General features: G+C 51.5%; 2 protein-coding genes across 8 annotated transcripts in view; one reads left to right on the forward strand and one right to left on the reverse strand.

The window, feature by feature from the left end:
* Positions 1-5,662, forward strand: part of COG4 (component of oligomeric golgi complex 4) — a 37,278-nt gene extending 31,616 nt beyond the window's left edge. For 2 of the 4 annotated variants that reach the window (XM_053607263.1, XM_053607272.1), the window contains 6 exons: positions 2,424-2,540; positions 3,131-3,223; positions 4,059-4,142; positions 4,372-4,473; positions 4,758-4,886; positions 5,112-5,662. In XM_053607263.1, the coding sequence (XP_053463238.1) occupies positions 2,424-2,540; positions 3,131-3,223; positions 4,059-4,142; positions 4,372-4,473; positions 4,758-4,886; positions 5,112-5,246 (660 nt within the window). In that variant the 3' untranslated portion in view covers positions 5,247-5,662. Of the gene's footprint in view, positions 1-2,423; positions 2,541-3,130; positions 3,224-4,058; positions 4,143-4,371; positions 4,649-4,757; positions 4,889-5,111 lie in introns of those variants that run through there. The other 2 variants (XM_053607288.1, XM_053607279.1) reach the window with 2 other exon arrangements.
* A 286-nt stretch (positions 5,663-5,948) lies between these two features.
* FCSK (fucose kinase) lies at positions 5,949-27,765 on the reverse strand. 4 transcript variants are annotated; one of them, XM_053607231.1, is made up of 24 exons: positions 27,454-27,495; positions 22,547-22,650; positions 20,858-21,009; positions 19,793-19,843; positions 17,965-18,090; positions 17,508-17,580; positions 16,995-17,092; positions 16,525-16,605; positions 15,830-15,949; positions 15,482-15,653; positions 15,048-15,160; positions 14,398-14,499; positions 14,118-14,288; positions 13,577-13,641; positions 12,856-13,226; positions 12,013-12,220; positions 11,677-11,843; positions 11,375-11,596; positions 10,843-10,986; positions 10,569-10,688; positions 7,994-8,181; positions 7,804-7,903; positions 6,810-7,033; positions 5,949-6,629 (listed from the first exon to the last, which is right to left on the reverse strand). In XM_053607231.1, exons 2-24 carry the CDS (start codon positions 22,626-22,628, stop codon positions 6,543-6,545), a joined length of 3,237 nt encoding a protein of 1,078 aa, XP_053463206.1. In that variant the 5' UTR covers positions 22,629-22,650; positions 27,454-27,495; the 3' UTR covers positions 5,949-6,542. The 4 variants fall into 4 exon arrangements, with proteins under 4 accessions (XP_053463206.1, XP_053463196.1, XP_053463214.1 ...); XM_053607221.1 differs by having other exon boundaries at positions 12,013-12,223; XM_053607239.1 differs by lacking the exons at positions 19,793-19,843; positions 27,454-27,495 and adding an exon at positions 27,623-27,765 and having other exon boundaries at positions 12,013-12,223.
* Positions 27,766-27,819: the final 54 nt, after the last annotated feature.

Here is a 27,819-nt window from a genome sequence, read left to right on the forward strand (position 1 = left end):
GCACATAGGAGAGAAGGCCCATTAACTAACAGGGTCACTGAGGGAGGCTCAGGGAGAAAAGTCCGGTGGGAGTTTAGAGTAGGACTGTAAACTGGACTAGTTAGGCATTTACCAGAAAAATCCTTAAAAAGGAGCTGCTCAGGAGGCTGAGGCAAGAGAATCGCGTAAGCCCAAGAGTTAGAGGTTGCTGTGAGCCGTGTGACGCCACGGCACTCTACCGGAGGGCGGTACAGTGAGACTCTGTCTCTACAAAAAAAAAAAATCCTTAAAAAGGAATAAAATGAGGTGATACAATGTACTGATAAAACCTGTCTATGACATTGCATGTGTTCAACAAGATGGCTGTCATAATTTTTTTTTTTTTTTTGCAGTTTTTGGCTGGGGCTGGGTTTGAACCCGCCACCTCCGGTATATGGGGCTGGCACCCTACTCCTTCAGCCACAGGCACCTCCCAGCTGTCATCATTGTTTTTAAGTCATGGCACTTTAGATTGTATTCCTGACATCAATCTTTTGGACTTTGTTAAGTAAAATTTCGAGGGCTGGGTACATACGGTGGCTCGTGCCTATGATCCCAGCACTCTGGGAGGCCAAGACAGGTGGATTGCTTGAACTCAGGAGTTTGAGACCAGCCTGAGCATGATTGAGACCTCATCTCTACTTAAAACAGAAAAAAAATAGTCGGGCATGGTGGTGAATGCCTATAGTCCCAGCTACTCTGGAGGTTGAGGTAAGAGGATCACTTAAGCCCAGTAGTTTGAGGTTGCTATGAGCTAAGACACCACGGCACTCTATCCAAGGACAGGTAGATTGCCTGAGCTCACAGGTTAGAGACCAGACTGAGCCAGAGCGAGACCTCATTTGTAAAAGTTGCTGGGCATTGTGGGTGCCTGTAGTCCCAGCTACTCAGGAGGCCAAGGCAAGGCAAGAGGATCGCTTGAGCCCAAGAGTTTGAGGTTGCTGTGAGCTATGACGCCACAGCAACTCTACCAAGGGCAACAAAGTGAGACTTTGTCTCAAAAAAAAAAGAAAGAAAGAAAAGTACTTTAATTAATAGAAGTAAAATGCTTAGAGCAGAGCCTGGCACACATAAGCACTTAAAACCTTAGCTGTGGGCTTGGCACCCATAGCACAATGGTTATGGTGCCAGCCACATATACCGAGGCTGGTAGGTTCAAACCCAGCCCGGGCCAGCTAACCAACAATGACAACTACAACAAAAAAATAGCCGGGCATTGTGGCAGGCACCTGTAGTCACAGCTACTTGGGAGGCTGAGGCAAGAGAATCACTTAAGCTCAAGACTTTGAGGTTGCTGTGAGTTGTGACACTGTGGCACTCTACCAAGGGTGACATAGTGAGACTCTTGTCTTAAAAAAATTTAAAAAAAAGGGCGGCGCCTGTGGCTCAGTCGGTAAGGCGCCGCCCCCATATACGGAGGGTGACGGGTTCAAACCCGGCCCCGGCCAAACTGCAACCAAAAAAATAGCCGGGTGTTGTGGTGGGCGCCTGTAGTCCCAGCTACTCAGGAGGCTGAGGCAAGAGAATCGCTTAAGCCCAGGAGTTGGAGGTTGCTGTGAGCTGTGTGAGGCCACGGCACTCTACCGAGGACCATAAAGTGAGACTCTGTCCCTACGAAAAAAAAAAAAGAAAAAACCTTAGCTATGGGTAGGGCCTGTCCCATATCCCGAGGGTGGTGGGTTCAAACCTGGCCCCAGCCAGCTAAAATAGCAGTGGCAACTGCAACAAAAAGTAGCTGGGTGCTACAGTGGGTGCCTGTAATCCCAGCTACTCAGGAGGCTAAGGCAAGAGAATCACTCAAACCTAAGAGTTGGAGGTTGCTGTGAGCTGTGACATCACAGAACTCTACCAAGGGCCTCAGAATGAGACTCTGTCTCAAAAAAAAAAGAAAAAGAAACCTTAGCTAGGATCACAACAATCTCCCTTTGGCAGCCAGTTGAAAATATTTAAGAAGTAGAAACTGTAATAATAGTAATGTCCCCTTAGGCACTGGGCTAAGCACTTGGTGAATTATCATATGTAACTTACAACACCGTAGGAGCAGGAATTGGTTTTCTTATTTATGGACAAGGAGACTGACTTTAAATCATTTATCCAAGGCCACTCATCTAGTACATGACTGAGCCAGGACTTGAATCTAGGAATGTCTGCTCTATAGGCAGGAAACATTTTTGGCATTTATGTTTCTTCAGTTCCCTTGACACTGGTACCCCCATGTTATAAAGGGGGAAGTGGGAACCAAGTGATAGCACCAGGACAGAATCCAGGTTTTCTGAAGCCCACCCAGGGTTTTTGCCAAGGCTGGATGAGAAGTGGCTGGCTGCGTACTGGCCTCTTCCCTGCCTCACCCCACACTCCCATGGCCCGGCTATGCTCAATAGACTTAACACTCTGTTCTCCCTCAGAGTGACTGCACCAAGCTGTTCAGCCAGGGCATTGGAGGGGAGCAGGCTCAGGCCAAGTTTGAGAGCTGCCTTTCTGACTTGGCTGCTGTTTCCAACAAATTCCAAGACCTTTTGCAGGTAAGTTTCAGGTTCAACTGCTAGCTGAATCCTGTGCCTTTGGGTTACTCTGAGAGGATTATTAACTGGCTTGTCCACTGTGTACAGGGAATAGGAGGAGGAATGAGGCACACAAGCCTCTGAGCTTGTACAAGTCTCTTGAGACTAAAGGGCCTGTTAGTTTTTCAACAGTGAAGCTGTCACATTGACAAGCCAATATCTAGTCCTCTAGAATCTCTGCTTGGCCTCCACAGTAACAATAGCCCTTGGGAAAATGATCAGAGGAAATGGAACCACATTGTTGCTCTGACCTGCTGCTTGGCCTTAGCCACAGGTGCCACCTACCAACAGGCACTCTGAAATCTCTTCTTTTGAAAGTTTACCAGAACCACCTCAGGGCCTCATCTCTAGCCTGGACCTGAATCCACACAGATCTGGAAAGAGATATAGTGTTCCTGGCTTCTTTAATTAGCATTATCTCTGTTATACTTCTGACAGGATACCTGCAGAGCTGAAAGAATGTCCTGCAGTCATGGGATAAATGAAGAAATGAAAGGGATGGGGGTAGGTGCCTCCTGTGTCTGATGTGTCTCTGCCTTGTCCTTGTGCAGGAAGGGCTGGCAGAGCTCAACAGCACAGCAGTCAAGCCACAGGTGCAGCCTTGGATCAACACCTTTCTCTCCGTTTCCCACAACATTGAGGAGGTCAGCCTGGCCACATGTAGCTATCATGCCCCAGATTATCCCCCTATACCCCATCCCCAGCTGGAGCACAGTGGAGCTGTGAGGCCCACTTCCTCAGTCTTCCCCTTGAAGACTAGGTTCCTCCCAGGAAAGTTTGTTCTTGCAGTGAGAAGGGTCAAGAAGGCCTCAGAAGGGCTCAGAAGGCCATCTGAAGGGAGCTTGCTTTGACCTAACTCAACCTCTTTTATTGAGGCTCTTCTTTTTTTTCTTTTTCTTTCCTTTTTTTTTTTTTTTGAGACAGAGCCTCAAGCTGTTTCCCTGGGTAGAGTGCTGTGGCATCACAGCTCACACAACCTCCAACTCCTGGGCTCAAGCGAGTCTCCTGCCTCCGCCTCCCAAGTAGCTGGGACTATAGGCGCCTGCTACAATGCCCAGATATTTTTTGGTTGCAGCCATCGTTGTTTGGCAGGCCCTGGGCTGGATTCGAACCCGCCAGCTCAGGTGTATGTGGCTGGCGCCTTAGCTGCCTGGGCCACAGGTGCCGAATATTGAGGCTCTTCTTGTCCCACGTTTCATAGACTTAGGACCTTTTTTTGTTCTCAGTCTAATGATTTCATTCCTGTAGAACATGAGATGCAAAAGGGAACAAAACGCCAGGAGCCTTATCACCCAGGGTGGTACACTGGTTTTTGCCAGCCTGGGTGGTTAAGCTGGCTTTAAACTGGAAGAGTCAGAAGCTACAGGAAAGGAAGACCCTCTAACATTATTCTCTTAGAGGGGTCAGAAGGAAGTGATGGGTGAATGGGTACTACTTAAAAAGAGGCCCATGGTGACCCACCTTGCTTCCTCACTATAGGAAGAATTCAACGACTATGAAGCCAATGACCCTTGGGTACAGCAGTTCATCCTTAACCTGGAGCAGCAAATGGCAGAGTTCAAGGTGAACAGGAGCTCCAAGGGTCAGCTTACGGGATTTCCCACCTCTGCCCAAATTAGCAGCCTGTGGCTTCTCATCACATTCTTCCTGGGGACCCTGAAAGCCCTTCCAACCCTAGCCTATAGAAACACTTCCCCATGGCCACATGTAACTGTCCCATCCCCTGAAGACTCCAGCATAGAGGCAGAGGGGCTAGGTGGGACTCCCACTGATGTCAAGCCTCTGTGTGCAGGCCAGCCTGTCCCCAGTCATCTATGACAGCCTGACTGGGCTTATGACCAACCTTGTTGCCGTCGAGTTGGAGAGAGTAGTGCTGAAATCCACCTTCAACCGGGTAAGGTCAAGGGGGCACAGCTTTATCACTTCTCCTCTAAAGAAGACAAGTGATGCTGCCACCCCGGGACTTCTTTCCCTGCTGTGTGCTATCCATAGGCCCTGCACGTCTAGGCCCAGTCCTATTCTGGCTTCTGAAGCCTTAGAGCTAACTGGAACTACATATAGGACACCATGTAAGGCCTGGCCAGCCTTGTCACCCAGCTATGAGGGCAAGTGAAAGTGTGTTCTGCTTAGCCAGAGGGCCAGGTTTAAACAGCATAACTGGCTTATGTTCTTCGGCAGTTGGGCGGTCTGCAGTTTGACAAGGAGCTGAGGTCACTTATTGCCTACCTTACCACGGTGACCACCTGGACCATCCGAGACAAGTTTGCTCGGCTCTCCCAGATGGCCACAATCCTCAATCTGGAACGGGTATGTGGGACTCCCTTGGCCTAGCCAAGGAAAGGTGACTAGAAAGCGGGACAAAGACAAAATTTGGATCCTTGCCACTCCCTGCAAACCATGTCTCTGGTAGCAGCCACCGCTGCAGGGCACCTTCCCGTTCCTGGGTACCCCTGCTCTGCCCTTAGTGGGGTCCAGGACCTTCCTTCAGGATAGCCCTGACCTTCCAACAGGTCTCTGCATTCTTCTCTACAGGTCACCGAGATCCTAGATTACTGGGGTGCCAACTCTGGCCCATTGACATGGCGCCTTACCCCTGCTGAAGTGCGCCAGGTACTAGCTCTGCGCATAGACTTCCGCAGTGAGGACATCAAGAGGCTGCGCCTGTAGCACCCAGGGTGAGCCCACCTGGCCCATCACACTTCCAGGTTATTCCCTAAGTGGCCATAGCCAAGTTGCTGAGCAAGACTATCTGGTTTGAGGGAGATCTGACCCCCAGACTGTTCATGGCTGGCAGCAAGGAAACAAGGCCTAGACTCACTCCTGCTCTGCCCTCAGACCTAGCTAGGTGATGCTTTGGGGATAGCCTTTCCCCACCAAGAGAGGTGGACAACTCATTAGGTGGGAAATTTTAGGCAGGCAGCATGCATCCCAGGCCTGCCTTTTGTATAGCCCTCAAACACTACAAGATGCTGCCCCTGCCAGGCTTAGAAGACTTGGGTACATCTGGGGACCTGGGAATTACGTTTGACTTTGAGGAAAGACTGTGATGTTTATGATCCCTGAATAAAGACATTCCGTGGAGAGATGCCAGTGTACTGTTTCCAGGGAGGGCTGGGTGCTTCGGGCCTGGACAGGTCCACTAGTTAATTGCACTGAAATGTGAAGGCAAAGCCTAGAACCTCAGCCTGTGCCCATGCCTGGAGTAGTGCACATCTACTCCAGGCCCCACATGATAGCAGGAGCCTCATCCAGTCCTGGGCCCTCAGCACCACAAGCTAGATCATCCTCCTGGAGGCAGTTTCCCATAGTGCCAGTAGAAGTGGGAATTGCTCCCAGCAAGAACAAAAAATACTTTATAAGGACAACCTAGAAGGGCAATGAATTTATTCCAGGAATGTCATAATCCTGAGAACCCACTGCCCAAAAGGCATCAGGTCACTTAGTACAGTCCTTAGTGTTGCTGGTTAAGGCCTGGGTTGGCAATGACTTGTTGGCTCACTGCCACAGACTTGGCAATGGACCCCCACCCTCTCATGAGGGTTGAGCACAATGTCTCTACAATTCTTAAGGAAGGCCACAGGAAATGCCTCAAAGGGCTCTTCAGGGCTGGCCTTACCATGAGACCCCCCAGCCATATGCTAAGGCTGGTTGTCATCTTTTTCCAGGGGCCTCATGGAAAGTGAGAAGACCCACTGGGCTGTGGGGTTTGTAAAGGCCACAGGGGACACTAAGCTTAGGACCTGATATCCAAAGAGAAGAAAGGCCAAGAGTAGGCTGCTAACAGCCAGGTCACAGGAGAGCACTGTCTATGCTTGCCCAAGTCTTGCTCAGGTCTTTAGGAGCAGATTTGCAGAGGTGAGTGAGGGGTAGGAAGCCGAGAGCTCCCACGGGCAAAGGAGGAGAAGGGGCCGCTGTAGCTCCAGATTTTCTTACAGTGAGGGGCCAGCCTCATGGAAATGGGCATTAGGGTGAGGCCTCACTCCCCAGCAACTTCAGGCTCAGGCCCTGAGTGTCCACTTCTACCTGGTGGATGCTGCAATTTCCAAGACCCTGGACAAGATAGGACACAATAGGAGGTATTTAGAGAAATCTGGAAAACTTTCAAGCCTTCTGGAGGCTTGGCTGAGGCTGCAAGGCCAGAGAGACTTGCAGATATAGCCCTGGTTAGCTGGTAGGCTATAGTGAGGTCTCTTGTCCCCACCAACCACCAATCCCAACACCATCAAGTACCTCAGTATTGGCCAGCACCATCTCCAGAGCTGCCTTTTGCCGTGGTTCCTTTGTCAACACATAGAGAAAGCCCCCACCACCTGCCCCTGCCAGGCTTTGGCCATACACATGAGGGACCAGGACATCCATCAGACGCCGCACAGCCAGGGGCTCACAGCCTGGCGCCATGAGCTTCTTCTGCTCCCAGTACAAGGTTAGGTACTGGCCCAGCAGAGGCAGGCTTCCTGAGGTGAGGGCAGAGAGGGGAGTGGTGTCCACAGGCCAAGATACTCAACACCCAACTGTAGATTGAATGAAGAACCAAGGGAGGCGCCTGTGGCTCAGTGAGCAGAGCATGGGCCCCATATACTGAGGGTAACGGATTCAAACCCAGCCCTGACCAAACAATAGCCAGGCATTGTGGCGGGCACCTGTAGTCCCAGCTACTTGGGAGGCTGAGGCAAGAGAATCGCCTAAGCCCAAGAGCTGGAGGTTGCTGTAAGCTGTGATGCCCCAGCACTCTACTGAGGGTGACACAGTGAGACTCTGTCTAAAAAAATAAAATGAAAAACCAAGAGGCACTATTGACCCAGTAGCATGGTTAAGAACCCGGGTTTCAGTGCTGGCTGAAGACAGAAATAATACAGCCCACTTCACAGAGTTGCTCAAGCACTAATGGGCATAAAACCCAGCACAGTTGGTGTTCAGTGAACTGTACAGCCACACACTGGGATCCCTGCTTGGCTCTAACTTCACGGAACTCAGCTATGGCCTCTTCCCACATCTGCTTTTGTCAGGTGGGGCTGAAGCGCCTGTACCATGATGCGAGTTTTGTCTTGAGTCTTGCCCACAGCTCTTGCCCAAGTATGAGACCCCAGAGATGACAGACTAAATAGACTTCTATTCCCAAGGGCCTAATATCTGGGCCCTGTGTCAAGCTGCAAAGGACCTTGGCCTCTTGACTCCCACAAGCTGGCTCCTGATGCCCTGATCCACCCTGGAAGAAGCATGTCACCTTGGCGGAAGGCGTCAGCACATTGCTCAGTTTGCTGCACCAGGCTGTGAGCGTTCTGTACCACAGCGGGCAGCCGGGCGTACCAGCTTCTCAGCACATCCTGTAGATGAGGTGGGAGAGAGGTACACTGAAGATCTGGACCAAACTAAGCCATCTGCCTCCCTCTCTTAATCCTGGGGCTAGGACTCACCTGCAACAGATTCCGTGCCAGGCGGGTCTTGCCGGTGTACACCAGAAGCAGATGGTCACTGAGCTTCTGAACAAAGCCCTCAGGCACAGTGATCTTTTCCACCTCTACCTTCAGTGGCAACTGAGCCTGGGAGCGACCCACCTTGATGCCAGGCATTAGGCCACCCACTTGATCCTGCCAGCCACCTCCTGCAAACCCAGGGTCCCATCACTATTGGAGCCTATTGGGCACGACTGCACTCTCCCCAGCCCAGGCTCCCAGCCTTGCATCCCTGGTGGGACCAGCATGGAAGGAAAAGATAGCTTCCCCCAACTCAATGGGACAGGTGAGGTATGTAGCTTCTATTCCCAGCAAGGGAAAGGACTTCACTCAAGAGCCAAGCTTGGAATCCTCAAGGCCTGAGTTTTGTTGCAGACCTAATGTGTAACTGGAATTGAGATAAACCACATCAAAAAATAAAGATTTTACACTAAACCTCCACTCCCTAGGGGAGTTTTAGCCACAGGAAAAGTGATACAGTACTTCCCCTGTCATCTAACAGTCCTCCTGCACGCTGTCTTTTCTGATACATAGTGTTTATGTTGGAAAGCACCTTTTCAGCATATCTTATCTTTCTCCATCTTGAAAGAGTTGTTTACATCTTCCTTTAGCAATGAAAGGTATGGATCTCTTTTTTTTTTTTTTTTTTGTAGAGACAGAGTCTCACTTTATGGCCCTCAGTAGAGTGCCGTGGCCTCACACAGCTCACAGCAACCTCCATCTCCTGGGCCTGAGCAATTCTCTTGCCTCAGCCTCCCGAGTAGCTGGGACTACAGGCGCCCGCCACAACGCCCGGCTATTTTTTGGTTGCAGTTTGGCCGGAACTGGGTTTGAACCCGCCACCCTCGGCATATGGGGCCGGCGCCCTACCGACTGAGCCACAGGCGCGGCCCAAGGTATGGATCTCTTTCCCTACCACACAAAGCTATATAAAAATGATAAAACTGGGCGGCGCCTGTGGCTCAGTTGGTAAGGCGCCGGCCCCATATACTGAGGGTGGCGGGTTCAAACCCGGCCCCGGCCAAACTGCAACCAAAAAATAGCCGGGCGTTGTGGCGGGCGCCTGTAGTCCCAGATACTCGGGAGGCTGAGGCAGGAGAATCGCTTAAGGCCAGGAGCTGGAGTTGCTGTGAGCTGTGTGAGGCCACGGCACTCTATCGAGGGCCATAAACTGAGACTCTGTCTCTACAAAAAAAAAATATGATAAAACTTGGGGCCGCGCCTGTGGCTCAGTGAGTAGGGCACCGGCCCTATATACCGAGGGTGGTGGGTTCGAACCCAGCCCCGGCCAAACTGCAACAAAAAAATAGCCGGGCGTTGTGGCAGGTGCCTGTAGTCCCAGCTGCTCGGGAGGCTGAGGCAAGAGAATCACATAAGCCCAAGAGCTGGAGGTTGCTGTGAGCTGTGTGACGCCACGGCACTCTACCGAGGGCAGTAAAGTGAAACTCTGTCTCTACAAAAAAAAAAAATATGATAAAACTTGAGCTCCCTTATGGGCAAGGCTGTGATATTTGGGAAAGGGCCTGCAACGATTTAAAGTATAAAATACAAACAGCAAGAGGCATCTGGAATTTTACAGCCAAAACATGGTGGTAGCATAGGGCCCCAAATGTCAGGAACTTAATTGTGCCCCTCTCCTTCAGAGCATTTGGTGCAGTTTGTAATCACACCTTTACTTGGTGGTTATTAATTTGTCTCCCATGGACCATATGTCTAAAGAAAATAAGGGCCCTATTTTTGCTCATTTTATCTTCAGGGCCCAAGAGAGTTGGATTCTCAATAAAAAGTTGTCAGTTGACCAAGTGAAGAACTTGAACGGTACACCTCAAAAGAAAACTGAAAAAGCCTCCCACCTATTTCTTTTGCTAATGACTACCTACTATAGGATGTGAGTCATAACAGGAGGAGACTAGGCTGCAAAGTAACAAGACATTTCCTCCCAGAGTCATGCTGCAGATGAGGCCTGGCACCCTGAGATAGGCAGGGTGTCCCAGGATCTGGGACCAGACAAACCTCTGGCTACTCTGTACTGCACATGGATTCCAGAAAAGCCACAGTGCTCAGGAGGAGAGAGAAGCCTGGCGCTAGTGGCTTTCATCAGATCATAGCCATTTTGGGGCTCTCTCTGCTCCACCATAAGGCCAGAGAGGGGGTAGGAGGCACAGATGATCGTAACCCAAGGGAGGGACACGGATCCAGAAGGGGAGGCTGAAAATCCAAACCAGCTCTGCCAGGCCTTGTCCAGATATAGCCCTGGATGGGGGCAGAGTCACCTGGTACCAGCCAGTGCATGAAAGGTGCAGTGCAGAATCTGGCACTCAGTAGGTGCTCACAAAACATCAGCTCATTTGAAATAGAACATATCAAGCTGAAAACCATCAGAGAAGGTCACAGTGATAAGAAGCAAACTATAACTATTTTAAGGAACAGTACAGTTATGTGGCTGTTCACCAATCACATCCAAATCCAGGGGAACCCTACAAGCCCTTGGGAAAGTGCCAGAGATCTCCCCTCCAGGCCCAGGGCAGCCCCGTACCTGTGGTGAGCACCTGCTCCAGGTGCAGCACGGCGTGGATCAAGGCCTCTGTGCTCATTGCCCGGCCAGCAGCCCGCTGCAAGGCAGCCAGGGCGGCACCTGCCAGGATGCTGCTGGTGCCTGCCGGGCGTGAAGAGGGGGCACCAGGTGTGACACACCGGTACCCAGCCTCATCTGCCCCCCTCCCCTCAGAGCAAAGTCCAGGGAGGGGGATCGCAGGTAAGACTGGAGGGCTGTGACAGTGAGTGGGTAGCAAGGGACAGGATCTGCTCACCGAGGCCAGAGCCATGGGGCAGCTCAGACCAGGTGTGCAGCTCAAAGCCGCCCCCGAAGGTGCGGAGCAGTTGCTCACTCAGTGGGAGTTCGGAGTGAACACACACAATCTCTGCACAGATGAAGGCCGCCTTCAGCAGGGCACCTGCAGAAGGACAGGCACACAGCAAGGAATTTGGCCTCCACAGGCAGATGCAGACTCCACACCCCCACTATTTCCCAGTCCAATGCAGGGCTCCTCTGGTGGGACAAAAGGCTAGCAGCAGTAAAGGCCCCATTCCCAAACCACAAAATGGCCATGGGGTCCTCAACATGGAAAAATGTGTCATCTCCATTTCCTGTGTCTGCATGTGCCTCAACAAAGTAACATCCAGTCCTTTCCTATCCTTCAGGGTCCCTCCACCAGATTGGCCATCATCAGGCCAGGCCCCAGTTGCCTACAGTCCTCTGTGGAGGGGTCTCTAGGTTCTGTCCCCACCCCCCAGCTGGCTGTGTTTGCCATCCCCACCTGCCAATTCCTGGGGTGCACTGACCTGGGGCATGGGGCTGGCAGTAATCCTGCAGGTCATCCAGGCTCTGGCACGGTATCTTCATGTCCATTTTGTCCTGCCGAGACCCCACTGCCAGCCACAGCATAGGCTCCAGGATGCGGCGTGCCCTGGCCCCAATGGGCCGGCGGCCATCCACTCGCACAGCCAGGCCCAGCACAGCCCCGCCAAGCTCATAGGCAAGGGGTGGTGTGTCACTCCAGCCCCCTATGGCAGTTCAGTAAGACCAGGCTGGGTCAGGGGGCTGCCAGCTTAGCTCTGGGGCAGCCACCCTCACCCCTACTCACCAGAGAAATCCACACGGGCCGGGCACTCAGCTACCACCCATTTCCCAGGTGCTGGCAGCTCTACTGGCTCCGTGGAGACAAAGTGCTGGGCTGACTTCACAGCCTGGCGGATCAGGATCTGCCCAGCCCCCTCGTAATGGCGGGCTGCTCGCACCAACAAGGCTGGCCTGTCATAAGGAGAGGGAGAGATAGCTGCATGAAGACACAGCTAGGGGTGGACTGCCTGGCTTGTACCCAAACATACCCTGCCTCTCTCTCTAGGCTTCCAACATCAGGGACCACTTCTCTAGACAGCCGGGGACTTCTCAAAGGGATCGGACTTCCATTAGCACCTACCTGCTCAGCCACTTATCCCTCTCCTGGGCAAGTGCCTCCACACCCCCTGCCAGGTCTCCGCATTCCAGGTATGAGAAGGGCCGCATCCACTCAGGGTTGGCAGCTGGTCCACTCCGTAAGCCCCCGTGGCCCTCTGCCATGCAGCCCAGTACATCTGCCACACAGGCCAGTGCCCGTGCTGCCACACCAGGGTCTCCTGCCGCAGCTGCTACTGAGGAACCAGGAGTCAGACTGGCAGAGGAAGGGGCCTACCCCAATACCCTCTGCCCTGAGAGACTACTCAAGATGTATCATTGTCTGTAAATGTACTCACTCTCTGCCTGGTAAAGCTCTTCTCATCTTGCCAGCCCCAGCCCAAATGTGCTTCTTCACCCCCACTCAGGGTGCCCAGAGCTGTTAACAGCTCAGGCTCTGGAGTCAAACCATCTGGGCTCAAATCTCAGTCTCACCACCAGCTAGCTGTGTGGCTTTGGGAATGTGATTTGAACAGGGACAATAGTCCACAGTCCCTGGGAGCATTCATGAGATGCTGCTTATCAGGCTAAGGCTCTGAGCCCCACCAAGTGTGCCTGACCTCAGGGAGAGCTGGCCACATCCCCTGGGTGCTCTGCTGTACCTCTGCACCAATATCCTGGCACACAGTACAGAACATGCAGGTTTACCAATGTTCATAGGACCCAGAGGCCTCAACCACTAACCTTGGAAACCTCAAAGTAAACTCCAGCATGTCTCACTACTTTAGCACTTCAAACCTCCCTCATCCCCCCAGGGTGATGGTCCAGAAGTTAGATAGGGCAGGTGACCCTAGTCTGACAGCCCAGCACTAATGGCCAGCACACTCACCCTGGTCCAGTGTGGCCAGCAGGGGCCCAGGACAGCCCTCTCGGACAGCAGCCCGGATCAGTGGGCGCAGGCTCAGGTCCTGCTGGGCCTCTAGCACATGCCGCGCCTTATGCAGGGCCTGACAGAAGAACAGGTCCCGGCGGGAGGCCAGTGTGGCAGCCCGGTCCAGGCATGGCTGTAGCTGCTCCCAGGACAGGCGCCAGGAGGCACGCCAGGCCCGCAGGGCCGCACCCCCATCCTCCGGTGGGTCCAGCATCCACAGCATGTCTTGAATCCCCAGGGTCCTTGAGGGGTGGAGCACGGGGAAGAGGCGGGCACTGAGAAGGCAGCGTTCTGCGGGGGGCATGTCTGGGTCCCACAGGTCCCAGTCTCTGACATTGGGAGAAGGCACATTAGCAGGAGGGAAACTCTGACCCATCTGTCAATTCAGGGACAAACTTCTCCAGAGGCGGCACAGTGCACAATTTGGGGAGGAAGGCTGAGCTGCCTTGCCTCCTTTCCCAGGCCACTAAGCAAGAATCCCAAAGTCTAAGCACAGCAAGGGATTTGAAGTTACCCAGCGGGAAAGTGCTGGAGTGAATCAAGCTGCCAAAACCACCCCAGGCCCAGTGGATGGTAGGGGGCTGGTGCTGCTCCAGAGCAGGGGGAGGGGTATGCCTCTAAGAGAGGCCACCCCTAGCTGCCCAGGTTCACCAAGGCCCTTTTGGGCCATGGACCTCACCGAATGCCTGTCCTCTTGAAGAATTCCCTCCAGGGCATGTTGAGATATGTGCCTGCCCCCTGTCTCTGGGAGAAGAGGAAGAAGCAGTCAGGGCTGAGGCCACAGAAAGGGCTTAGGGATGCTCAGCCAGAGGGCCGGGAGCTGCTCCAGGGAGGACAGGAAGAGAGACACAGCACATACTGGAGCAAGTCAGAACACACTGCTTCAAACTCTTGGAGCCTCAATACTCTTACCCAGGGGCTGGCATTTGGAGCAGAATCCTGGGTTCCAGGCCCAATCTGCCATGACTGCCTCTGTGGCCCAAGGCAGGTCACCTCCCTCTCTGAACCTCAGTCTCCAGCCTATAAACTGGCGATAAAAATCCCTACCCAGCCCACCTCGAAGAGCAGACGAGAGCAGCAAGACAAAGGCCTGTTGAGACTCCAATGGCCATACCTTCCTCACAGCCCATCCCTCTGCCAGGGCCCACAGTTAGGTGGGAGCCAGGACAGCCTGGGGCTTCCCAAAGCCTGAAGAGGGGGGATACAGGAGGGGCGCCTACCTCCCAGCTGTCCAGACGTCCGGCAAGTGTGAAGATACGGCCTGCGGAGCCATGTAGTCGCATGTGGTGTCCTTGAAGGACAAGGTCATGCAGCTCCAAGCCACACAATGCCTTGGACTGGGTTGTGTCAAGGCCACTCAAGAAGCAGCCAGCACCAATGTGAATCGGGCCCTAGCAGGGGAGAGGGCAGGTGTCCTGGGAGGGCAGGCACCCCGCACCCCCAACACATACAATGCTAGTGCCCGGCCCCCACCTGCCTGCCCTTGATCTCAGACCTCACCTGCAGGTGGCAGTGCTGTAGGACACTCCCAGGACCCAGCCGGATGGGGCCCTCCAGCAGGCAGCTGATGACGGAGCTCCCACCAGCCAGGAGCTGCACCTCCTGTGCAGCCAGAGGGGGGAGGGCATAAGGGCCAAGGGTAGGGGGTTGCCTGACCCTCCTCCAGAGTCCAGCATTGGGGTATGGAGCATCAAGGCCTACTCCTCCCTATGCCTTTCTGTCAGCCAGATCCTCTCCAGACTTGCCCTCGCCCCGGCCTGAGGCCTCTTCTCATCACCCCCGTCCAGCTCTCCCCACCCCAGCCACCCCAATAGCCACCTCATGCTCTGCCTGTCTCCTTCCTCAGCACCAGGGCACAGACACAGGCCCACCACCTCAAATGTGCTGTCTCCCCAAGCAGACCCGCAGAAAGGTCTTCTTTAGCTTCTCAATCAGATAGACCTGGATACAGAATACTGACTTGGTCACTTACTGGCTCTGTGAGCCTCTCTGAGTTACCTAGCCTCTTTGAGCCTCAGTGTCTCCTGAGGATAATAATACCCATACTCAGGTACTCTGTTCCAAGCATGGGCTATTCCCTCCCCTGGAGCTCCCAGCCCACCTGAACCCAGGCACCCAGTAGCCACCTCTGAGGGGCAAGAAGGTCTTACCTCCACCTGGGAGTGCACAATCTTGGCCCTGGGGGCCCTGCGGAGTGTGAGGCTCTGTAGGAACTCACTGGCTGAGGAGGTCAGGTAGCTGTAGCTGCCGTTGGGGACATAAGCTGTAAAGACACAAGTACTGACCCCAACACAATGCCTGCTGCAGATCAGGTGCCAGGCAGGCCTTCCCCGGCAGACACTAGGCAGGCAGGCACAGTGATGTTAGGGCCTGACAAAGGGAAGCTGAGGTCCAGGGGTTCAGCAACCTGCCCAACGTCACACAGCTAGAAAGTGGATGCACTGGGACTGGAGCCCAGGAATGAGGCAGAAGGAAGACAGGAAGAAAGTGAGCTCAGTGGGAGGGCTCTGGCCTGGTGCAGAATGCAGGGAGCAGCCTCAGACAGGGGCCTCACGAGCCCTGAGAGCCAAGAGGCAGTACCCACCCATGGTGAGGGGCTGATCGTGAAGCTCCCGCCACAGCTGGGCCCGGGCACTCTGCAGATATCCTGCTACATCCGCGTCACCTTGCCCCAACTCCGGGGGCCGCCCCACCAGGAAATCCTCTCGGCTCACATTCTGAGCCATGCAGAGCAGGATGTCAAAAAATAGAGACAGCTGGGACAAGGGTAAAAAGCACAGCTATTGACAGCGCAGGGGTTGGGCCCTGAAGTTCCAAGGCTGAGCTGGGGCAGCAGCATCCTCAGAGACTCTGACCCAGAAAGAGAAAGGGGCTGAGGTCACACAGTACCTCACTTCTAGTTCAAGGCCCCCTAGTTGTCCTCCCCAGTCACCTGAACAGGCTGGGCTCCAGAGTCTAAGCCCATGTAGGTGCAAGCATCCAAGGGTGGGCTCACGTGGGTGGCTAGGAGGTGTTCAGCAGTCTCCACAGAGAAGAAGACAACCCCAGAGACCTGGAGGGCCCCCAAAAGGGTCAGGACAGGGGCCTTGGGACAGGCCCGGGCACAAGTCGAGGAGGACACATGCAGGTGAGCCAAGCAAGGCCAGGTGCCACGCCAGGCAGCGCCCTGGTCTCTGAGCCACTACAGCACCCAGACTCCAGACTTACTTTGGGCAGCTCCCACCACGGCACCTTTCAAACACCCTTTACCTCAGGCCTTCTCCCAAACCAATTTTTCTATCCTCCCCACCAGGGTCTAGTCCCAGATATTCCCACTACTCCCATCCTGGTCCTTCATTCTGGAAGCATTCCCCAAGTCTGGTTCTAGATCTCCTGACTACATCCCTTGCCTTGCTCACATTCAGGTTCCAGGCTTTCGGGTTCAGGACAAGACCCCGAAATTGCAAAACTACCCCTTCCTCAGATGCTACCTCCTTCTGCTCATCTGGATGCCAGTTCCAGATCTTCCTCAGATTCTGCATCTAACCTGGTCCAGGATTGGGGCTCCACCTCTGGAGGGAAAGCAGACCCTCCCTCCCTGTCCCATAAGAACTCCAAAGACCCCCAACGTGGGCCCAGCAGCCATACCAGTGGCACCTGCCCATCAGGCCTGGCACACCGTTGAATCTCTGCCTCAGTGCCCTGGTAGTAAATATTCAACACCAAGCCCTGTGTGAAGGGAGAAACGAGATAAGAAAGAGCAAAAAAGGATCCAGCCACAGGTGCCAGCGAGGGACTTCTCCAAATGAAAAGACTTCAGGACTCAAGTCTCAGAGGTGCCAGAGTACTCAGGGACACAAACACCTGAGTCTTCTGCTCTGCGACAGTGAAGGGCAACCTTTAAATGTCTTCACAGCCTCTGAGCCTGAGCACACAGCCTGGTGATGGTCAGTGTGAAATTAATTTTTGGCAGAAGAGTAAGTGACCTCCAGAGCTATTGCCATGATGGAAATTCCTCAAGACTCAAAATCCAGGATGAGAGGTTGCCCAATGCACAGGGCTAGAAGGCCACCCTGGGCCAGCTCAGCCACCCATACCGCTGCCCCCAGAGGCCCTACCTGGGAGTCAGCAAGGTAGACACCATGATTCCGAGCATAGGTGGGGGTCCCTGGAAGAGCGATCACTCTGGCTCCATGGAAGCCATCCCAGCTGATTCCTGTGGGGTGAGGCACTCAGGAGGCTGCCAGAAGACCCAAACCGAGGCAGGGAGACCCCAGCCAGGACTCAAGATCCCAAGGCTGGGGCACTTGGGTACCTCTAAAATGGAAATATGGTTTCCAAAGCTAAATGGACATTCATCTAGGGGAATGACCACCCTCTTCTCCCACAGTTCTTCCACAAAGCTGTGAGGGGCAGAAGGGCAAGGATATTTATATCCATTCTACAGACAGGCAGACTGAGGCCCAGCAGTGGAAGCCCTGCCTCTTGGTCTGGGCTTCATTCTCCACATCCTACAGCTTCCTATCTGAAGAGGGCAGTGGGCTGGGCCCAGAGACAGATCAGGCGAGAAAGGCAGAGCTGGCTTCTCACTGCCAGGGAGAGAAGGAAGTCCCAGGCCATCTCATACTCACCAAGATTTGGAGGCACAGACAGCAGCATGTCTGTGCTACAGACCCACACGCCTGGCGGAGAGCCTGGACCCAGCTGAAGGATGTAGGGGAGAAAGAACAGACCCATAGCTGGTACCTGACCCAGCCTTTTCTCTGCTCTCCCCTAGTCCAGTCTTGGCCTGGCCTGTTCATGTCCCCACAGCCACCCTACCTAAGAGCCCTGCACTGCTGAAGTAACCTCTAAGGGAAGGACTAGTCTTAGTTGCATTGGGGAAGGTGTGTCCAGAACCCTCATTGGACCTGGGGCCATACCTTCCCCCAAAATGACTGAGACTAATTCCTGAAGCTCTAACTGTAGTTGCCCCCAAAACCATTCCTCCTGGGAATCCCCAGCTGAGCCAGCACAGACTACAGCTGGGCACACAGTGGGAGAGAAGTGGCTCTATCTGGGCCTCCAGGGGCCACTGCCTGGCCTCACCCGATAGGTCATGATGTCCAGCAAGCAGTCCAGGTTGCAGACCAGGGCTTCCACAGGGGCCTGTGGGTCCTCCACAGGAAGGCAGGTGAAGGCTCGGCCACAGTCATCAAAGGGGAAGTCTCGGCCCTGTGGGGTGAAGGAGTCCTGAGGCTGAGAGCCTGGGGCCACCTCATTAATTTTGTAGATGGAGCACAGAGAATAGGGGATAAATGACAAAAAATGTTTTCCTGGTTTTTCCTTTTATAATTTTTAAAATTAACATGATTATATGGCTCAGGGCCTGTGGCTCAGCGGCTGGGTTGCCAGCCACATACACCAGAGCTGACAGGTTCGAATCCAGCCTAGGCCTGCCAAACAACGACAACTACAACCAAAAAATAGCCGGGCGTTGTGGCAGGTGCCTATAGTCCCAGCTACTTGGGAGGCTAAGGCAAGAGAATCACTTACGCTCAAGAGTTGGAAGTTGCTGTGAGCTGTGATGCCATGGCACTCTACCCAGGGTGACATAATGAAACTCTCTCTCAAATTAAAAAAAAAAAAAGATTAACTAATTATAAAAAACTAGAAACTGCCAATATCCAAAAAGAAAAACAATCCCTCAGGGATACTAATAACTACCCTCATTTTGAGGTATATCCTATCAAACTACTTACTCTTCATACATTCTTTAAAAAAAAAAAATTTTTTTTTTTTTTGCAAAAATGAGATCATTCTAAAAAAAATTAACACAGAGACACACAGTACACGTAAAACTGAGGAAATGGAATTAGGGACTATATCATTGTCAGTATCCTAGCTGTGATATTATATAATACCACAGTTTTGCAAAATGTTACCATTAAGGAGAATGGGCAATGTTTACAAAGGCTTCTCTCCATATTATTTCTTGTATGTGGATCTACAATGATCTCAATAAAAATTGTAATTTAAAAAAATTGCCATTAAAAAACTGAGGTCATCATGCCTGTAATCCCAGCACTTGGGAGGCTGAGGCAGGTGGATCATCTCACAGGTTCAAGACCAGCCTGAGCCAGAGCAAGACCTCATCTCTAAAACCAGCCAGACATTGTAGCAGGTATCTGTAGTCTCAGCTACTCGGGAGACTGAGGCAAGAGAATTGCTTGAGCCCAAGAGTTTGAGGTTGCTGTGATCTATGATGCCATGGCACTCTACTGAGGGTGACAAAGTGAGACTCTGTTTCAAAAAAAAAAAAAAAAAAGAGGGTGGCGCCTGTGTCTCAGTCGGTAAGGCGCCGGCCCCATATACTGAGGGTGGCGGGTTAAAACCCGGCCCTGGCCAAACTGCAACCAAAAAATAGCCGGGCGTTGTGGCGGGCGCCTGTAGTCCCAGCTACTTGGGAGGCTGAGCCAAGAGAATCACTTAAGCCCAGGAGTTGGAGGTTGCTGTGAGCTGTGTGAGGCCACAGCACTCTACCGAGGGCCATAAAGTGAGACTCTGTCTCTACAAAAAAAAAAAAAAAGAAAGAAAGAAAGAAAGAAAAAACAGATCATTCTATAAAACTGTCATTGCCCTTTCCACAGAGCAATCCAGGCCTTGTTCTAAGCATTCCACAGATAAGCTTTGTTCCTCCATTTACAGGGAGTTAGATGGGCTTTTTAATCTAATATTCCACTGGGAGAATATGCAGTAGATATTCAGCTAGTTCCCAATTTTTTGACATTTAGATTGATTCAGATTCTGATTCTTCTGGATTTGCACAATGGACATCTTGTACACACACAATAGCAGAACACCCCTAAAGTCCTGCCCAACCCTGAGAATTGGGATTCTTGCCTTCTACATGACCCCTGCCACAAATTCCACTTACCATATGCAGAATGAGGATCCAGGCTGAGTGCAGGACATCAGACGTGACCACCTGTCAGGGGAGGGGGCACTCTGCTGACAGAGGGTTCTGGCAGATGGCACTAGAGGGTGGTACCCTCTTGTCCAGGAAAGGATCCCAATATAAATCCACTCAGGTACCAAAGGGACAAAGGCAAGGTCAATACCAAGGGCGCCAGCCACATACACTGGGGCTGGCGGGTTCAAACCTGGCCAGGTCCTGCCAAACAACAATGACAACTACATGGGAAGAAATAGCTGGGCATTGTGGCGGGTGCCTGTAGTTCCAGCTACCTGGGAGGCTGAAGCAAGAAAATCGCTTAAGCCCAAGGATTTGAGGTTGCTGGGAGCTGTGATGCCATAGCACTCTACCGAGGGCGACATAATGAAATTCTGTCTCAAAAAAAAAAAAAAAAACCAATGGTCATAGGCAGGCAAGGATAAAGAGCCAACGGCCTCCACCTGAGCCACCTTCTGCTCCCTGATTTGAGGGGAGGCTGCAGGCAACAGGTCAGAGCTGGCTGAATGGGTACTAGTGGGAAGTCAGCTCCATGGCAGCCACACGGCAGTCCCCTCTCCTATAGGTACCACCTCTATCACCAGAGCTCGTCCATGCCTGTGGCTCTCTCACTCTGCATGCCAACGTACCATGCAGAAAAGATGACAAAGTAAAGCAGCTGGGCGTGTGTAGGACGTGGGCCCAGAGGGAACACGGACTCACATGTCCTGCCCAAAGGAGGCAGATTTATCTCAGTCCCAGTGAACAGCTGCCATGAGAGAATGACAACCTAAGGTAGCAAGATCTTTGAACTTTTCAAGAGAAGCCAGGAAGCCTCATTGTGACTTTCTGAAAACACTACAAAATCTGGCCCTGCCTTCTGCCCCCACCCAGGTGGCAGGACAGAGATGAAGGCCCAATTTATAGGTACAAAAACTGAACCCAAAGCTGAATTGGCCAAGCAATGAAGCCACAAGACCTGGGGATTTCAGAAACAATCTGGTTTCAACAGAAAAGTAGGGCCAAGGGATGGCTCTCGTGAGCACTCACAGTGAAGCCTGCCCGGGCACTCAGATGTTCAGCAGCCACCAGCAGGGCATTGAGAGTGGCTCCTCCACTGCCCACACGTATCTCAGGGTCCTCCACAGCCAGTAACAGCGTCCCAGCGGGGATCTGTTCCCGCTTCTGCCGCACCTCCAGCTCTGTGATCAGAACATGTGCTGGGACCTGCTCTCTGGCTCCCTCCCTGCCCTGCTCCAAAGCACCTGAGCAAGCCTAATGATGGTCTGTAGGATAATATTTAGAAATAAACATATCCTACATCAAGCACACAAAGTGAACTCAGTGTGAGTTTAAAACGGCTTGCTATTTTTACAGAGGCTTAAGGGACCTGGGCCCCCCTGGGACACGCCTCAGAGTTAGCTTGCCTGGAGTTAAAATTCCACAAGCCAATAGCCGGGCATTGTGGCGGGTGCCTGTAGTCCCAGCTACTCGGGAGGCTGAGGCAAGAGAATCGCTTAAGCCCAGGAGTTGGAGGTTGCTGTGAGCTGTGTGAGGCCACGGCACTCTACCGAGGGCCATAAAGTGAGACTCTGTCTCTACAAAAAAAAAAAAAAAAAAAAAAAATTCCACAAGCCAATTCTCTGAAGTTGTGCACCCCGTTAAACCTGAGGCCAAAGGGCATGCCACCCTTCCTCAGAGATTCGGGCCAGAGGGTTGACGTATGTTAAAAACATATTGTCAGAGGTCTATAGGTGCTCTGCCCTGAGGAGAGACACAGTTGTTACTTCATGCTGAGTAAACTGAGTGAATGCTTGAAGGTACTCTTCTATTAACTCTGTTCCCCTGTGGCTGCTTTCTTCTTTGTGATCTTTATTTAGATACCTGCCCAAGAGATGTTTACTGCAGAAGTGATTGTGTTGATGTGGTAACAGGATATTTCCTTACAAGTTAATTTCAGATAGGTAAAATGAGGTAATGGTGGGCGGCGCCTGTGGCTCAGCGGGTAGGGCGCCGGTCCCATATGCCGGAGGTGGTGGGTTCAAACCCAGCCCCGGCCAAATTAAAAAAAAAAAAAAAAAAAAAAAAAAAAAAATGAGGTAATGGTGAAACTAACAGATGATAAATTAAGTGTGTACGTGACTAAAAGTGTATAAAATCAAATCCCTGAATGAAGAACTTCGCTACATGCCATCTCATACTGTGTAGTCTGTTTCTTGTTTACCCTTAATAATTGCAGGAGCGAGCTTATACCCACAACAAAGCTGCTGTTCTTTCACGTCTCTGGTCACACAACAATGGTCACTAGTTTAATCTTCTTTGACTTAGTAGCTTTTATGTAGTAGTTCACTAGCTCTTTACCCAACTCTGTAGAAGTATCAGTAAGCACTCCCATCTTATAGATGAGAAAACTGAGGCATAAGGAAGTACAGGATGTGTACCAGATCACATGGATGGAAAGAACTGAGATCTGGGTGGCGCCTGTGGCTCAAGGAGTAGGGTGCCGGTCCCATATGCCGGAGGTGGCGGGTTCAAACCCAGCCCTGGCCAAAAACCAAAAAATAAATAAATAAATAAAAGAAAAATAGAATACTTTGAACTTGGATAATTCAAAAAAAAAAAAAGAAGTGAGATCTGGGTTCGAACCCAGGTCTGCCTGGTTCTGAGCCTATAAGGAGATAGCAAGGAAGGGGAGGGGGGTTTATGTTTGGAACAAGGGGAGAAGGGAGCATCACCTACCTTTCTGAAAGACCTGGACGCTGTCCTTGTACTGACATGTTAGGATGACAACCGTCCAATCAACCCCCATTGAGTGCTGCATTTTGGCCAAGTAGAGGAGCTTTCTGAGGGAGCGATATGGCATGTGAATATTTTTTAATTATCCTACACTAAAATTGATTCTTTCTGTATACAGCTCTATAGATTCTAATACATGTCTAGATTCTTATAGCTTACCACCACTGTTACACCCCAAAAAACTTCTTCATGCTATCCCTCCTCCATCCCTGACACTCACTGATCTGTTCCCCATAGTTATAGTTTTATCTTTTCAAAAATGTCAAATAAAGGCTAAGATGGGAGGATCCCTTGAGCGGAGAAGGTTTTTTTTCCCCACCCACACCCAGCCCAGGACCCTGGGACCTCCCACCCCATTCCTAATCTCTTGAGCCCAGGAATTTGAGTCCAGCCTTGCAATATAGTGAGACCCTGCTCTCTAAAACAAAAGAAAAAACAATTTTATTTCAATAAATTTTTTTAATTGTCAAATAATTGGAATGCAATCTTTTGAGATTAGCTTCTTTCTTCCAAGTTGCTGCACATTTCAACAGCCCACTCATTTTCTTCCCTTGCACGGCTGTGCCAGTCTGTTTCTCCATTCACCCACTGAAGGACAGTTGAGCTGTGTCCAGTTTTCTACAGTTATGAGCTGCTCTAAACCTTTGGTACAGGTCTGTGTGAGCATAAGGCAGCGGTTCTCAACCTGTGGGTCATGACCCCATGCCTCCCTCTAAATCAGTGGTTCTCAACCTTCCTAATGCTGCGATGTACTTTCATTGTTACAAGGGAGTCACGACCCACAGGTTGAGAACTGCTTCTCTAAATGCTCCCAACCAATGACTGAGCACCACAGGGATGCAGACAGTCCTATCCCTGCAAGACTCCAGACCCTCCAACGGGTGGCCTTGGCTTCAGGACTCGCCATTAACCCAGCTGAACTTAGAATTGCACAGCAGGCTGACCCTCTTCCCGTCTGTCCCTCCCTCCTCCTTGTGTGCCTTCATGGGAGTCAGACCTGGATCGCAGACTGACCACCTCCAGGTCCCTCCTCTTTTTCCTTTCCCCAGTGAATCTCTTCCAAGTCTAATCTCATCTTTACAGCTACTTTTCTGAGGAAAACTCGGACTAACATGGAAGGAATAATATCCTCTTCTTGGTACCGTCAAAGCAAAAAACCACTGGAAGAATCTCTAATTTAACGTCTAAGAAATTTTCTTTAACCTTAAAGATGAAGAAACTGAAGCACAAAGAAATAAAGTAACTTGCCTAAGGTCACACAGCTAGCCAGTGATGGAGCCAAGTTTGAACCTAAATACTTTTTTTTTCAGAGTCCATTCTGTTAACCACTATACTGTAACTACTTTGTAGGGTTGGGAAAGAACAAAAAGAGTAAATATATGTAAAGTATTCAATACATATTTAGATACAATTATGACAAAGCCTAAACAAATACATGTACAAGGTAACAGAATGGGGATATTAGTGATAACAGCTACTAGACCAAATTTACCCACTCTGGACCACAGTTAAGAAACTATGGCTTGGGCGGCGCCTGTGGCTCAACGGAGTAGGGCGCCGGCCCCATATAACAGAAGTGGCGGATTCAAACCCAGCCCCGGCCAAGAAAAAAAAAAAAAAAAAAAGAAACTATGGCTTGAGGGCATGGTGGCTCATGCCTATAATCCTAGCACTCTGAGAGGCCGAGGCAGGTGGATAGCTTGAGCTCACGAGTTCAAGACCAGCCTGAGCAAAAGCAAGACCCGGCCCTACTAAAAATAGAAAAACTGAGGCAAGAGGATGGCTTGAACCCAAGAGTTGGAGGTTGCTGTGAGCTATGACACCACTGCACCCTACCCAGGGTGACTGCTGGAGACTCTGTCTCAAAAAAGAAATAAAGAAACTATGGCTTGGGGGCGGCGCCTGTGGCTCAGTCGGTAAGGCGCCGGCCCCATATACGGAGGGTGGCGGGTTCAAACCCTGCCCCAGCTGAACTGCAACCAAAAAATAGCTGGGCATTGTGGCAGGCGCCTGTAATCCCAGCTACTCGGGAGGCTGAGGCAAGAGAATCTCTTAAGCCCAGGAGTTGGAGGTTGCTGTGAGCTGTGTGATGCCACGGCACTCTACCGAGGGCCATAAAAGTGAGACTCTGTCTCTACAAAAAAAAAAAAAAAAAAGAAACTATGGCTTGGTACAGTGGCTCACACCTGTAATCCTAGCACTCTTGGAGGCCAAGGTGAAAGGACTGCTTGAGCTGAGGAGTTGAAAACCAACCTGAACAAAATGGAGACCCCCATCTCTAAAAAAATATAGAAATATTAGCTGGGTGTGGTAGCATGCACCTATAGTTCCAGCTACTCAGGAGGCAGAGTAGGAAGATCGCTTGAGCCTAGGAATTTGAGGTTGCAGTGAGCTGTGATGTCACCAGGCACTCTAGCTGGGGTAAGAGAGTGAGACTCTGTCTCAAAATAATAATAATAAATAAATGAAATACATGAAGCTATGATTTTTTTTATCCTCACAACCCCCCTACAGATATTGTGATACTATTATCTCCACTTTACAGAGGCTGGGAAATGGTTTAGTCAAGGTTAGTACTTGAGTCACTCAAATTCTTATTCAGGTGATGATAATAATGCTATCCAGCCCTAAGCAAAGGATTGATATGGTCCAGAAGGTCTGCACCCAGTCTTAGTCTCAGCATAGTGACAGAGCAACATAAGCAACTGATAGGTTTTGGCCAGAGAGGACAGGTATCCCTTGTCTGGACCAAACCCTGCTACAGGCAGAAGCAGAGGAACAGTCCTGGGCTAAATATCATCCCCCTAGGGCTCTGTGCCCATCTCTGCCTCATCCTGTGTGACCCTAGGAAGGTTCCTTAACCATGCTGAGCCTGTTTCCTAATCTGAAAACTGGGGCTACAGACACCAAACTCCTAGGACTGTTGTTGGCATTAAATAAAATATAAAGTACGTGGCATAGAGCAGTGGCTCAATGAAATGAAGATCTTTCAGGTGGGGCATGGTCTCAACCCTGTAATCTGAGGCAGGTGGATTGCCTGAGCTCAGGAGTTCAAGACCAGCCTGAGCAAAAATAGCTGGGCACTGTGGCAGTCTTCTGTAGTCCCAGCTACTCACGAGGCTGAGACAAGAGGATTGCTTGAGCTCAGCAAGGCATCAAAGTGAGACTCTGTCTCAAAAAAAAAAAATTGCAGATCTTTCCAGCCTGGCAAGGGAGCAGAAGAGTTTAACCCGGACCTGAGCAGGAGGAACTAAAAGCTCTGAAATATTCTTTGTGTCAAAGAATCAGAGAAGGACTGGGGGAATCAAGCAAGTCTGAGAGGCATCCCACAACAGATCAGTAAAACGTAGAATGACACAGGTAACTAACCCACACTGCCTTTTCTTTTTTTTCTTTTTTTTTTGAGACAGAGCCTCAAGCTGCCGCCCTGGGTAGGTGTGGTGGCATCACAGCTTACAGCAACCTCCAGCTCCTGGGTTCAAGCGATTCTCCTGCCACCACCTCCCAAGTAGCTGGGACTACAGGCACCTGCCACACCGCCCGGTTATTTTTGGTTGCAGCCGTCATTATTGTTTGGCGGGTGGGCTGGATTAGAACCCACCAGCTCAGGTGTATGTGGCTGGTGCCTTAGGGGCTTGAGCCACAGGCTCCAAGCACCCACACTGCTTTTTTCAGGAACTACACCAAAGGCATTCTAGGATCAGCTCACATGACCCACTCAACAGCCCTAGGAGTCAGATCTTATCTCACTACAGCCATAGCTGAGAAAACTGTACCTTAAAGAGCCAGCCTGCCCAAGGTCACACACAGCTAATATAGGCAGGCTGAGGCATCCAACACAAAGCTTTATGCTGTTAATCATAAATACCTGCAGCAAGAAGGTATCTATCTTAGAATTCCTAGCCCCTCTATCACACCTGACGTTTGTATACAAATCTTAGAGAAAAATTCAGACCCCTAATTATTCCAATATTCCTCTATCCTCTTTTGATAGAACTTCATGTGCTACGTAAGATATTGTTTAATGTCCTTAGCCACAGGCTGCCCTCCAAGGTTGGGATAGGGTGTGGGAGCTACAGACAGAATAAAATAATAAGGACTTTTCATAAATATTTTTTGGAGAGGTGGGCCAGGGACTTTGCGCATTTTAGTTTTTTTTTTTTTTTTTTTTTTTTTATAGAGACAGAGTCTCACTCTATGGCCCTCGGTAGAGTGCCGTGGCCTCACACAGCTCACAGCAGCCTCCAACTCCTGGGCTTAAGCGATTCTCTTGCCTCAGCCTCCCGAGTAGCTGGGACTACAGGCGCCCGCCACAACGCCCGGCTAGCGCATTTTAGTTTTAAAAGAGAAACAAATGGGCTCCCGGAGGACTCTGATTTGCTGCCTTCTTAATAATGGGCAGAAAGAAGTTGGCTGGGAGCAAAATCAGGCTGTACATTACACAACAGTGTATCGATGAGATTGGTGCGTAACGTTGAGCCCTGACGGAGTAAACTGAGGCAAGGAGACGCGGCCTCAAAGCAAAATCAGAGCAGTGCCAGCATCAAGAGTCCCACTGGCCTCAGAGGTAAGGGATCCGGGGCGTCTGCAGGTGCTGCAGCACTGCCCAGGTCCCAGGGCTCCGGCTGGAAGACCCAATCCCAGGCCAAGGGGAGGCTGGAGACCAGAAGGCTCCTCCCGCAGCAGGTGGGCTCGCTGGGGCGCCTGTGAAGTTCCCAGAGACTTTCCCTGTCAGGACCCAGGAGATTCGTGGCCCAGTTCGGCGCTCCCGACCAAGGAGAGCGCGCTGGGAAACCGCAGGGGAACTGGCGCGTCGCGGGGACCCGCAGGGACAAGCGGGGTAAACGTACCTGCGACCTCCCGGCGCTCCGCTGGGCGAGCTATTCACTCGAGCCCCGCGCCCCCGCGGTGCACCCTGGGAAGTGTAGTTCACGCCTTCGAACGCACATGCGCACTGTGTTACCTGCGCCCGCCCACCCTGAAAAGACCCGCGCTGAGCGACCGCGGCTCGGCTGATACCTTCAGGGCAGGGCTTTCCCAAAGCGCGGTGGATCTTCCTAGTCAGAAGGGAGGAGTGGCAGAAATGCCACGTGTGGCCCGCGAAACTACAACTCCTGGAGAGTCCAGTGCGTCTTAAAGACACAGGCCCGTTTTCTGCGTCGCCGGGTCCCAGTTTTGGGTGTGTTGGTTTGGGGGTTGGACAGGCGGCGGGGGGG

The sequence above is a fragment of the Nycticebus coucang genome, chromosome 2 (genome assembly GCF_027406575.1).
Source record: "Nycticebus coucang isolate mNycCou1 chromosome 2, mNycCou1.pri, whole genome shotgun sequence".
Classification (NCBI taxonomy): domain Eukaryota; kingdom Metazoa; phylum Chordata; class Mammalia; order Primates; family Lorisidae; genus Nycticebus; species Nycticebus coucang.

Bases quoted from the DNA above. Each gene is read 5' to 3' on its own strand.
- FCSK (XM_053607221.1), bottom strand. From the start codon at position 22,628: ATGCAGCACTCAATGGGGGTTGATTGGACGGTTGTCATCCTAACATGT. The intron at 15,654-15,829 runs GTGACTGGGGAG...CCCTTGTCCCAG, and splicing joins CTGGAGCCCAGCCTGTTCAG to CTGTCTCTATTTTTTGACAT. The intron at 10,689-10,842 runs GTGAGCAGATCC...CACGCCCGGCAG, and splicing joins GCCCCATGGCTCTGGCCTCG to GCACCAGCAGCATCCTGGCA.